This window comes from Mustela lutreola, chromosome 7, assembly GCF_030435805.1.
Source record: "Mustela lutreola isolate mMusLut2 chromosome 7, mMusLut2.pri, whole genome shotgun sequence".
In the NCBI taxonomy this organism is placed as follows: domain Eukaryota; kingdom Metazoa; phylum Chordata; class Mammalia; order Carnivora; family Mustelidae; genus Mustela; species Mustela lutreola.
Window position 1 is genome coordinate 52,949,170 of NC_081296.1, and position 12,770 is coordinate 52,961,939.

The following is a 12,770-nucleotide window of genomic DNA, read 5'->3' on the forward strand; positions in this document are numbered from 1 at the left end:
TTTAGCCAGTCCAAGGTTCCATTTGGGAAGGAGAACAGAAAACAGAGGGAGGAAGGGAGAAGAAGGAGGAGGTTGTCCGTAGAAGAGAGAGAAGGTAGAAGATAGGAAGGAAGAGGAGGAGGAGGAGGAGGAGAAGGAGGATGGGGGAGGGAAAGAAGGACACTGAGGCAGAAGGGCAGGGCACAAAGCATTGAAAGGCTAGAAAATCACTATCTGAATTGCCAGCTCCTCTTCAGCCTCAGAATGGATTTTCCCAGAAGTTCCTCAGTTTGGTTCTCCTCAGATATCTCAGACACCAGGGCAAGAAACCTAAGCCAGGAGACTCTCCTGACAACTCCCTGCTTTCGCTGGAACATTCCTGCTCCCTGCCACCCAGCAGGACCGTGCAGAGGCCCGGCCAGCGAACTCCCCTTGAAGGGCACTCCCCCACCTGCCATATTTAGGAAGTGACTGACTGCATAGCTGCAAAAAAAGAATCTGGAAGTGAAATATTGACAACCTAATCCATTTACATAATCAGCCCCCCTTTTTTTTCTACTCACAATTTAAACAACTTATTTATTTAGAGATCAAGCAATGACTGCTAATGAATTTTCCACAAAGCACGCTAATAACGGGGCCCGTGGAACAGAAGGGTAATCACAGCAGGAATTAGTTTTCTACTTAAACATCCTTCCTTTGCAACGTATCAATCTAACGTGTCTGATAGTGCCATTAACAACCAGATCCATTGCTCAATTAAATTACAAAATGAGCTGCAAAGCCCTCGTTACGTTTCATGTTTAATTTGCACTGGATTCTGCCTATCCGGGGAGGCCTGCATTATTATACCCACTCAACTTTAATATGCTTTCAATGATTTGGGGAGGGTTAATGCAGCTGTCACCTACAAAATTAATGGAGGCAATTTTATAAAATATTAACACTAGGCGGCCTATTGAGGTGGGAAACCCACATGCTACCTGGCTCTCCCCCTGAACTCTACAGCTGATGGGTGAAGTTTGCTTGGAGGGCCCCAAGCATTTGGGATTTCTCTCTGCCCCAGGATCATGGGCCAGCCCCAACAAGAAGAGGGATTCGGATTACTCTTCTGTTGGGTACCTCTTAGCAGTGAACACGGAGACAGCCAATGATATAGGGTCTATGGGTTCAACCAGCCGGATGTCCAGACCCGCTTGTCTCTAGCAACAGGTGGGCTGGATTACCTCTCGTGGACTGAAACAAATGGTCCTGTTCTGGTTCTGGGGTCTTCTGGCTCCTGACCCTACCGGTGCACTTCCTTACTGGGGGAGCAAGTGAGGATGAGAAGGTGAGCTCAGTGCTTCAGTCTCCTCTCCCAGATACTTCCCCCAGAGAACCCTCTCTAACAGAAGTCAGAGAGGATCTCCAGATGCCATGCCCCATGTTCTAAAGCTGGGAAGCTCATGGAGAGGAACACTAGCTCACAGAGAGATCAGATCTGGCTCGAAAGACTTCAGGCTGGAGGTAAACAGACCTAAGGCAAAAAATGGAAAACTGCTTTTCTGGACATGACCGGGGATTTGGGGCTGACTCCAGTGACAGTTGGAGGAGCACGGTTATGTTGTCACAGCCAGAAGGATCAATAAGTTGACTCAGCCTCGATACCACCTTGCTGATGTTATCTGGGCAGGGAAAGCAGGGGGATGGCAAAAAAAAAAAATATTCCTCTTGTCTCACTTTGGGCAGAATAAAAAAAAAAAACTCCAGGGCTAGAGATGCAACATGGATCCCACAGAAACAGAGAAGTGGGTGTGAACGCCTTGCCCCCACTGCTCCTTGCTCTTCTAGAAAAGATGCATGTAGTTGAGGCTTGGCCCGGTCTTGTCTGAAGCAGATGCCCTCTTCCAGCTCTGAATTCACTCACCATCCAGCATGCTCACTCTTGCTTCTCTGTCTTCCACAGCACCGCCCCCCCCACCATCATGGCTTCCCTCTCCCTGCCATGGCGAACGTGCGCAGGAATTCCATAGTTCTGTGTTTTGTGGGCTATCCAGTCTGCAAGTCTGATTTGATCCCATAACATTGGAGCCTCTGTTCAGCTATCAGGCCACTAGCCCTCAGAGGATACAAACTGAAACCAGGATTCTTTTGGTACAACCCACCTTAGGAATAAAAATTTAGTTCTGGAAGAAATTATGCAAAATGTTGTGAACTAGTGTGCATTCTCAGCTTCTTTGGACTGTTGGTGCCGTTGCCTCCCTCCAGTAGGCAGAAAGCAGAGTGAGTGATAGGTGCTCACCTCCCTCTCCTGGTGAGTCAGCACAAGCGTAGTGCTTGGGTCACTGGGCACAGGGGTCGGGTGTAGCAGACCAAGAGCCAGGAAGGATGAGGGATGAATCTTACTGGCAGAAGGACTTGGAATGCTTTCTGAGAAAGCAGGAAAGCTCACAGAGGCATGCTGCGGGCTGGTAAACCTCAGTCCACCTCTGCAAGGCCGCTGGGAAAGTGAGCAACATGCTCAGCAAGGATGCTAGCTGACAGTTCTCTTACCTGTCCCCCATGTAGCCAGCTGTGCAGTGGCACTGGCCAGTCACATGATCGCACTGCCCTCCGTGGTGGCAAGGACAGTCCTGGCTGCAGTTCTGGCCGAATGTTCCCGGTGGGCAGGGCTGGGCACACACTGCTCCCTAAAACAGAGGAGGGAAGACACACGTGATGCCGCTCTCTCTGAGAAGCTGCACAGTGGTTAGAGCCCCAGGGACCACCCCATTTCCACAGGGGGACTTTCTCCCCAAAGAAGCATAAGAAGCTGGACACTGTGGCTCCAAAGCCCCATTTGAGAGATATGGAGATTGAGGCCAATCAGCTCCTCCAATTATGCAGCATACACTTATTAACTGCCTCCTATATACCTGGCACTTTAGTAGACATTAGGGATACAAAAATATGAGGTAGACTTGATTTGTAACCTCCCAGTACTGGGGAGAGGGGCAAGAAAAGCAGATAACTAAAGCCAACGCAGCAAGCGCTCTCACACTGGCCTACCACAAAGTGCTACGGAAAAACAAAGAGACTCTGACTAAACACGGTGGTCTGGAAACACACACTTTATTTCCACTCCTTTCCCAAATGCTGCTACCACAAGAGCAAAGTGGGGAAAGGTGTGAGCCTACAAGGACAAAAGGAATGGGAGCAGAGGCCACGCAGGACACGAGACATCACATGCCGGAAGATGGTAACCTCAGAAAAGCTCAGGAATCAGAGACACCAGGAACGTCGGAGGGTCAGAGGGCAGGTATGCTGAAACGCAAAGGCTGTTTGAAAGTATATAAAAGAGGGGCGCCTGGGTGGCTCAGTGGGTTAAAGCCTCTGACTTCGGCTCAGGTCATGATCCCAGGGTCCTGGGGTAGAGCCCTACACCGGCCTCTCTGCTCAGCAGGGAGCCTGCTTTCCCCCACCCACCCCACCTTCCTCTCTGCCTACTTGTGATCTCTGTCAAATAAATAAATAAATCTAAAAAAAAAAAAAATTAAGTGTATAAAAGAGAGGAGACCCCAGATCTCTGCCCTTGCTTCAAAGAGCCAGGTGACTTGCCCAGTCTGGCAGAAGCCTGGCAGTTGACTTTTGAAGAGGTTGACCCATGTAGGCTTGGACATAGGGATGCCAAGTATGGCTTGAAGGGGCACCAGGAGAAATGGGGATCCTGTGCACCTCTGATTGCTCAGCAATGAGACTGCTCATTACCAGACTATTTCCCACCAGCAGGGTTCTGGAGGATTCTTTTCTGGGGGCATGAATAAACTCAAAAGGAAAGACCTACAGATGCTGATAATTAAGGATTCCATCAGTCAATAAGCCTGGCAACTCCCTCTATCTCCCAGGCTTCCAAACAGCTTTTCTGAGGCTCATTATAACACAGAAACAGGTGGTGAAGGCTCTAACATGAGAGGAAGACCTAAGCAGACCAGTACCCAACTGGAACACAGAGGAAATGGGAACTGTGTGGGGGGCAAAGAAAACTTTTAAAAAGAGACTTATGAACTTCTGTTATAATTAAAATGAGTATCTGTACATAGTTATATGAAATTATTTTATCTATGGAAGAGTAGGATGCCATAAAATCAAGAGTTTTTGAAATCTAAAAATAAGATGGAAGAAATTTTAAAATTTGTAATAGAAGAGCTGGAAGATGAAGAAATCTCCCACAAAGAAGAACAAGAAAGAAGGGGAAGGGTGAAGCATCAAGGAAGGAAACTGTATGCAAAATACACTTAGAGGCTCCATCCAGGAGGTCTGATATCTGACTAACAGGGAATTCTAGACAGCAGAACAGAGAAAATGGAGGTGCCTAAATTAAATGGGAAATACAAGAAAATTTTCCCCAGAATCAAAGGATGGAAAACACTGATCTCTGAATTGAAAAGGCCAATTGTGTATCTAGCATGAAAAGTGAAAAAGACCCATATTAAGGCTTATCACTATAAATCTTTATACTTCTATGGATAAATTCTCCTCAAATCTTTCAGAAAGTCACATACAAAAGAACAGGAACCAAATGGTACTGGGCTTCTTAACTAGAAGCTAGAAGATAATGGAGCAATGCCTTAGAACTTCAGAGGAAACCAGTTTACAACCTAGAATTCTATACCCAGCTAAACTAACACTTAAGTGGGGATTCAATAAGGGCATTTTCAGATTTGAACAGCCTCAAAAAATTAACTTTCCATGAACTTTCTCAGGAAGCTACTGGAGGATTTTTTTTTTTTTTCATCAAAAAGAATTACCCAAGAAAAAGAACAAAATGGGGACACCAACAGGAGAGAGAGGTAAAAGGAATTACAGGGTGGCAGTAAAAGGAAGTCCAAAATGACACCAGGAAGGAGGAACTGAAACACACAAAGCTTCCATGTGGGAGTGTGGCCTCAAAGTAAAAAACAGAAACAAAAACCAAATTGAGAGATATCTGATGTGTCTGACCTTATTGAGAGGTCTTTTCAAGTTCTGCCAGAGAGTTTCAGGGATATATTAGTGATGATACATAAGTGGGCACATCAACAGAAATACTGATTTTGAATTCATTATGTCATGACATGATGAAGTCATTAATGTCATCAAAATGATTCAACCAAAAATTGTAAGAAAGTCCCACTTGAGAGGATGCGGGAAGGGTTGCACTTGTCTATATCAGATCCGAATCTCATTCTATGGTAGGAAGTCAACAGAGTCAACAAATGTCTACAATGGAAAAGTCAGGAAGTGGCAGGGAAGTATGTGATGCACAAACATGGATGGAAATGCCAGAAGAAACACTTACAAGATGTGAATGCACCTGCCTTTCTGGAGTGGGACTTGTGCGAGAGTCAGAGGACTATCTTCCCCTCCGTCCAGTAGTAGCCTTGTAGGATTAGATAACTTTAAAGATTATGTCACAAATCTTATGTCTTTATTAAACAGAAACTGGAACTGGCTGCCCTTCCAGCCTCTTCCATACCAGAGAGAATCATTTCTCTTACAAGGACCAAGGCATCTCCCACGATTCATTAATCAATTAGTTCAACACACAGTTATTAAGCACCAATAATTACCAACCCAGAGGAAGCTAGTTTGCTTAGGAAAATGCTGCCAGACCTGAGTCATTTTTCAATATCATCCAGTTTACTGTCATGAATTAAGTGAGAGGCCTTTTAGCTCAGATTTCTCTTCCCCACATGTGAGAAGGTGATGGGCAGAGGTGGGGCAGGGAAAGGGGGATTGAAGGGGCAGAGGCAGCAGACAAGGGCAGCAAGATGAGTGTGTATGTGAGGAGAGGGACAAGGAAAAGTCACAGAGGAAGGGGGTCTCTTCCTCCTGGAGGTGGTAGGCGCTCCCCACAGAGGCTTGCCTTCTCAGTGTACCCCACAAGCCTCTGAGACATGACTAGGGCCATCTGAGGAGGCCAGCAGGGAAGTTTGGTGCACAGAATACTTCCTTCCAAGATTTCCTGAGGAAATCAAGTATCCTGGGGACTTTTCAGACAGGTGGGCAAGCACCTCCTTAAGCCCCTGCTCCCTGTTCTCCAACTTCAGGCAGCCAGGTTCTCTGAACCAAGCCTGAATCCCTGGGCTCCTCCTCGGGCTGGAGCTCCTGGAGCCTGCAGGATTTCAATACCTTGGAAGGCCCGCTGCCTGGTGTGGCTGAGCGAACACTGGACTCAGAGTCAGTCCTTGGATGCAAGTCCCAGCTCTGTCTCCTCCCAGATGGCTGATCTAGGATGAGCCCAGTGATTGTCTTGAGCCTCAGTTTCCTCACCTCTAAAATGGGAGTCATAACTCCCAGTCTCCAAGGTGGTTGTGGAGGTTAAGTGAGGTTGGAGAGGGGAAGGAACCTAGCTAGTATAGTGTCCTAAAGAGCAGCTCCTTAATTAATGTTAATTCCACCCAAGTGGATACCCGGGGCTGCACGTAGTAGGGGCCCAGGACCAGCAGAGCCTTAGAAGAGTGGGAGAACCTTAACTGGTAATGTTTCTGGCTGGAAGAACAGGCTTTGGGGGATGGGTGGAGGAGAGAGCAGGCAGCGAAGTGTCTGCTTAGGAGAAGGCTGTGGCTTCTTTTCTGCTGTTTTGAGCTGAACTGTGTCTCCCCAAATTCATATCATCTTAATTCCTGGAAGCTCAGAATGTGACTGTATTTGGAAATAGGGCCTTTATAGAGATAAGAAAGTTAAAATGAGGCCATTAAGGTGGGCCCTAATCTAATCTGGTGGGTATCCTTATAAGAAGAGGAGATTAGGGGGCATCTGGGTGGTTCAGTGGGTTAAAGCCTCTGCCTTCGGATTGGGTCATGATCCCAGGGTCCTGGGATCTCTGCCCAGCAGGGAGCCTGTTTCCCCCCACCCCCGCCTGCCTCTCTGCCTACTTGTGATTTCTCTCTGTCAAATACATAAATAAAATCTTTAAAAAAAAAAATAAGAAAAGGAGATTAGGACACAAACATGCACAGAGGGAAGACCAAACGAAGACACCAGGAAAAGGCGGTCAGCTGTAAGCTAAGTAAGGTCCTCAGAAGGACCCAACCCTGCTAACCCCTTGATCTCAGAACTCTAGCTTCAAGAACTGTGAGAAAATACAGCCCTCCCCCCTCACACCACCCCCGGTCTCTGCTACTTTGTTACAATAGACCCAGCATACTAACACACTGGCCCTGTGCTCGACTGGAGTATACATCTCCAACTGTAGCGGATCTTGGGTGGTATGGCTTCCAGAAGGTTGGAGATGAGGGGAGGCAACAGTCCCACTCCTCTCAGAACTTGTTAGACCAAATGGTTTGTCAAAATCTGGAAACCAACCACTCTTTCAGAGGACTGTGGCTAAATGGAGTATAAATATAAAAGGACTCAGGCAGGTCACTCTGATTCTCCCAGAGGAGGCACCACTCAGCCTCTCCAGCCACCTGAAGGTATTTCTTGTGACCACCGTCCCAGGGAGCATGGATGCTCTCAGTGGTCAGTGATCAGTGGCTGTATGCGTGCTGAGGTCCAGGGTGTGGGTCTCTACGAATCATCCTTCCCAAACCTGACCATCTAATTTTGCAGCCGCAGCTCCAAAGGCCAATCTCTGGCCCTCTGGGACACCTGGTCCTAGTTCCCAGCACCTCAGCCCCATCTCTCCTCAGGCCTGTCAGGGGTGCGTGCGTGCGTGTGTGTGTGTGTGTGTGTGTACACACTCACAGACACACACTATATCCAGCCTCCACCATCAGACTGGGGACTCCTAACGGAGGCTGACCACATCTTCTACCTCCCTTCTGTCTGCAGTCCCCACTCTCATCCAACTACTCACACCTGCTTTCTCTTCTCTGCTGAAAGAAGAGTAATTTCCCAGGCTCTTTGCCAAGGCCCCTGCTGGAACAAGCTAATGACAGCTAGGCAAGTGGAGTGTCCTACAGGCCCGCGTAGAGCCTGGTGGCCAGGAAGCTCTGAGGAGGGGCCCAGAGGCCCAGAGATCCTGGAGCCTCTTCTCTAGCTCTGCACCAGGCCTCAGTCCTTTAGGGAGCTGCACTGTGTGAGTCAGCGATTGTGTTTTTTAGATCTCTGAGTGTGGCTGAAGCCACCTGGGCCCAAAAAGAAAGTAAGGTCTTGGGGGACAATCAAGGCAGGAGCCTTCGGCCCAGCACCCTCTTCTGGGTCCCTGCCCTCCCTTAGAGGGGCCTCAGGGCTGAGCCGCAGCTTCATTTCACCATGACTCCGCATGCTCGAGGGGTATTAATAATTCATACAAATCTGCAAGTTAAATGGTGTGTCAAAAATAGAAATGCAATTGTCTACAATAAAATTAAAAACATAAAGTCCCCAAATCTGAAGGCTTCTATTGACAGAGCTTCTTGTCATTGGGAAGAACAAACCTCTCACTGTGTTGGAGAAAAAAAAATTCCTCCATGTGCTGGTCTCCTCCCTTCCTCTTCTTTGACTGCGGGCCTCCATCAGTCTCTCCAGAGAGATCTTTACAGGTACAGGTACAGGTACAGGCAGGTCTGGGCAGGCTCTGTGTCCCATTCTCCCATTCTCCCCCTACCTCACCCAGAGCCAGCCTCACTGCCTGCTGCTAGGCCTCCAAGGACCCAGTCCATGGGTGATGGAATTCTGGAAGCTGGCTGGAGATAAGAGAGGGTCTTTCCAGAGAGTGGTTCAGGGTGGAAGAAATGGGCAGGTGTGGGAAAGGCAGCAGAACCCTTTTATCCTCAGACACAAAGGGCTGAGGTTCAGGAGTCCAGAGCTGGGACACTAGATCCTAGCCTAAGTTCCTCCTAACCAACAGTGTGGCCTTGGACGGGTTACTCAGCCTCTCTGGGCCTTAGCTTCCTCATTTGAGACAGGAATGTATTGATGGACCAGTGGCGTTCAAACTCTAAAAGCTGGGAGACCCCATTTTTATGTGAAATCTTACCTAGCACCTCAATATAGAAAGTAGATTTAAATGGAGAAGAGAGGGTACGTAGGACCGAGAGACCTAATTATCAGGATCCTCACCCCCAAGAAACCCCAAGGTTCTGTGAAACGCAGAAGGAAATCCTACAGTCCCGATCAATTATTTCCGAACACAGATCAGCAGACAGGGTTGGCTGCCTCAGAATCATCTGGGGAGCTTATTAGAGATAGAGATCCAGGCCCCAGAAGGTCCCTGGTGGGGCCTGGGAATCTGTTCTTAAGGCCTCCGGCCCCAGAAACTCTGTGCGCAGCCAGGTTTGGACACTGCTAGACTAAATCACCCCCCAGTCCTTTCCTGCTCTAGAAAATCCTGGCAAATCTGTGCCTCAGTAGGCCCCACAGGCACCACCCCTACCTGCTCCTCATAACCTCTGCCTTCACAGCCCCCCAAAATGTCCTGTTCCTGCTCAGCAACCCTGTCCTCTCTAGTTTTGCAAAGTCTCGGGTCCCAAGGGAAGCAGCCAGCTGGGGCACCCAGCTTCCTGTGAAACAGGGGGTATCACTGGAGAGTTGGAAGCAGGGACACAGCCCAGGAAAGTCAGCCTTAGTGACTCGCTGCTCCTGAGAGGCTTGGGTCTTTGGTCAGGGATGAGAGTGTGCTGGCTAAAAAGGAGGCTTGTGCATTGCCTGTGGGATCCAGGGACATAACACAGCAATTATAAGCACGTCAGAGTTTGCAAGGTGCTTTGGACATGCACGGCCTCATGTGGGCCTTTGGCCAAGCATGGTAGCTAGGAAGGGGAGGGCTGGACTCTTGTTGTATCAGTTCTGCTTACAGATGGTGAAGCAGACACCAGAGTAACTGAATACTTTTTTCAGGTCAACACTGGATGTAGCCCCTGAATTTAGCCCTGTGAGGTTATAATTCCCATGCCCCTTTTCCACTGTAGTGGCTCCCAGACATGAGGCCTGGATTGGCAGAGGCTGCATAGAAGCGCCGGGATTGCATGTTAAAATACGGATTCTGGGCCCACAGAACTAGGATGTGTGTGTATGAGAGAGAACAGGGGGTAGAGGCTGGAAATATGGAGTTCTAGAACCCCGGGGGATCGAGCCATACTCGCCATCTTCCTTCCTCCTCCCACCTGCTCCCCTGCCCTTTACACCACACCTTGCTGCCACATCTGGCCCAGAGCCCACCTGGCAGCTCGGGTGAGTACCTATGCCCAAAGATAGAGCTAATCTAGATTTCAAGTCCTCTAAGCACAAGGGACCACAGGCTCAGAGAGGTTAAGTAACTTGCCAGCAGTTCACACAGCCCTTTTGATGCAGATGTGATTCAAAGTTGTGTCCACTGGCAGTGTCTAGTGATGCCCATGACCACAGATAGGAGGGTGGGTTGTTGGGGGTGGGAGAGGTATCTAGCCCCACAACGTGTGTGAGTGAGAGATGCTCACCCCTCCTCCAGGGTCCCACCCAGGTCCTGTGGGCCCACCTACCGTCCAGCCTGGGGGGCAGGCACACTCTCCCGTGATGTGATGGCAGGTGCCCCCATTCTGGCAGGGGCAGCGCAGCTCACAGTGAGCCCCATGGCTCCCAGGTGGGCACCGCTCCTCACAGCTGCGTAGGGGAAGCAGAGGTGTTAGACACAGCAGCATTCGGTCAGATGGCAGGGCCCCAGGGGTCCGTTGGAATTAGTGAGTTCATAGTGTGAACTGGGCCGTGGTGAGCTAAAATGCAGTCCTGCTTCCCGCCAGAAGGGGGCAACAGGGCTCAGGTATAACGAAATGGAATGTTACGTGCTCGGGCCAGTACCTGTGAGATGACTTACGTGCTATAGTGTACAGAAGAGTGTTCTTCTGGGGAGGAATGCTTCCAAAGAGGAAGCCATTTCACGTGGGTCCTGAGGGTGAAGTTAGTTTCACTGGGAGATGGGAAGGAAGGGCATGCCAGGCAGAAGGAACAGCATGAGTAAAGGCACTGAGAAGTGGTTGTCCATCCAGCTTTTAAGAATCCATCTAGATTTTTAAAGATTCAGGAAGAGGGGTATCTGGGGCCTGCCCCCACTTCCAGGTTCTGGAAGGTTCTCAGCTATTGTAATAGGCTCATGTGCACTGCTGAGGTATGAGGGAGGATTTGCCTAGGATCGTGGCCTTAGGCCTTAGAGCAATGGCCCTGGAGCCGTCCACACACTAGGGCAGGAAACATCCTCGGTCAAAGATGTGTCCCTGTCCAGTGTCCTTGGGTGCTCTCTCAGGATCTAGGGCCATTGGGAGGCCACTGAGCCTTCAACCAGGTAGGGAGGAGAACTTCAATCTCGCTTCTGAGGGGGTCTCAATTAAGCAGTCTTGGTGGTTCCCTGTCAGTACAGACTCCAGAAAACTGGTGTGAGGGGCTGTTGAGGTCTGAGGGGAGAAGGCTGGGGAGAGCAGCAGACACAGTAAATTCCCTGAATCTATGCATGATACCTGCCCAGGGTCCTCACCCACCTCTTTTTTCTTAAATGGCCTTGAAGGGTCAAGACCCCGGTGAGTGGTGGCACGTGGGCTATAATCAGAGAACGACCAGTTAAGGTCTGGCCCACCCCCAACTACCCACAGGAAGGGGCAGGAGTTTAATGAACTGGCCATGCTTCGTCTCAGCTTGTACCAGTCACCCTGGGGCCTGGGTGGGAGGGAGCGGAGACCTGCATGGGAGACACCTGGGCATTTAAACTCTGTAGGACTTGGAGTCACAGCACAGGGGATCTGACAGCCAGGACTGCCTTGACCTTCCTTCTCTTGGGACCACCTGCCCACAGTCAGGTGCCAGTGGCAGACTGTGCAGCTGTGTGTGTGTGGGGGGGGGGGGGATTCACCTCACCCCACCCCACCCCACCCCCAGGCCCTGCAGGCAGTACTCACTAGACTCCAGTGTAGCCCGGTGCACAGAGGCACTGGCCAGTGCGGGGGTCACAGCTGGCTCCATGGCGGCACTGGCACGGCAGCTGGCAGCCCTTGCCGTGGGTGCCGGGCGCACAGAGCTCCTCGCAGCGCCAGCCGCGGAAGCCGGCAGCACACACGCAGGCGCCTGTGATGGGGTTGCACAGGGCTCCATTCTGGCACTGGCACCGGTTGCTGCAGTGGGGGCCCCAGTGGTCGCTGTCACAGCCTGCAAGAGAGGAGTCGGTCAGGGCTGAGGGAGATCCCTGAGGGACTCTCCTTGGGATGGGGGCCAGCACCAATGCCGCCAATGACCTTCCTAACTCTGCACTGCTCTCCCTTGGGGAGGAGGCAGCAAGGGCCATTTGGGTAGAAGCTTTGGTGCCTCATAACCTCCACCAGCTCTTTGCTGAGAGACTCTGTTCTTCAAGGCATCTCTTGGTCAGAGCCATCCCCTTCCAACCAGTGCTTCCCTGAAGCCCCTCCCCGGTGAAATTCTGGAACCATAAACTGTTTACCTCCCTCGGCTTTGCTAAATTCTTCTTGGTTAGCTCTTTCTCTCAGCCAGGCTGTTTCTCTCCTAGTTTGCCAGCCCTCTTTTCTGTGACCACACTCACCACCGCCAACCCTCCAACTTCTTGGTGACTCCCCAACACAGCCTAACTCCCATCTCTCTTTCTCTTTCCCACCTCTTTCCCTCTCTTCCTGAAACTCATTACTTTTCTCACGTCCTGCCCTTCAGTCTCAGTGAACCTGTCTTCTACCTCCCTGCACCTCCCCTGGCTGGCTCTGTCTCCCTGTCACCCTTCCCATCTCTCTCTGCTGCTTCTCCCTTTCAGTAATGCCTCCCCACCCCTCCCCAGGTTGCTTCATCTTCAGTTCAACTTCTTTACTTTCCAAGTAGCCAACTTCAGAAGTAGCAGGAAGAAGTAATGTTTCCCTGGGAGGGGACTGACAGCCTTCAAGATTTTTATATGTAATTAAATG

General features: G+C 50.1%; 1 protein-coding gene across 20 annotated transcripts in view; it reads right to left on the bottom strand.

Moving 5' to 3' along the window:
- Positions 1 to 12,770, bottom strand: part of MEGF11 (multiple EGF like domains 11) — a 343,613-nt gene that overhangs the window by 65,425 nt on the left and 265,418 nt on the right. For all 20 annotated transcript variants that reach the window (XM_059180860.1, XM_059180847.1, XM_059180846.1 and 17 more), the window contains exons 6-8: positions 11,766 to 12,012; positions 10,362 to 10,482; positions 2,512 to 2,648 (exon numbers count right to left, since the gene is read on the bottom strand). In XM_059180860.1, coding sequence (XP_059036843.1) covers positions 2,512 to 2,648; positions 10,362 to 10,482; positions 11,766 to 12,012 — 505 coding nt within the window. The remainder of the gene's footprint in view (positions 1 to 2,511; positions 2,649 to 10,361; positions 10,483 to 11,765; positions 12,013 to 12,770) is intronic.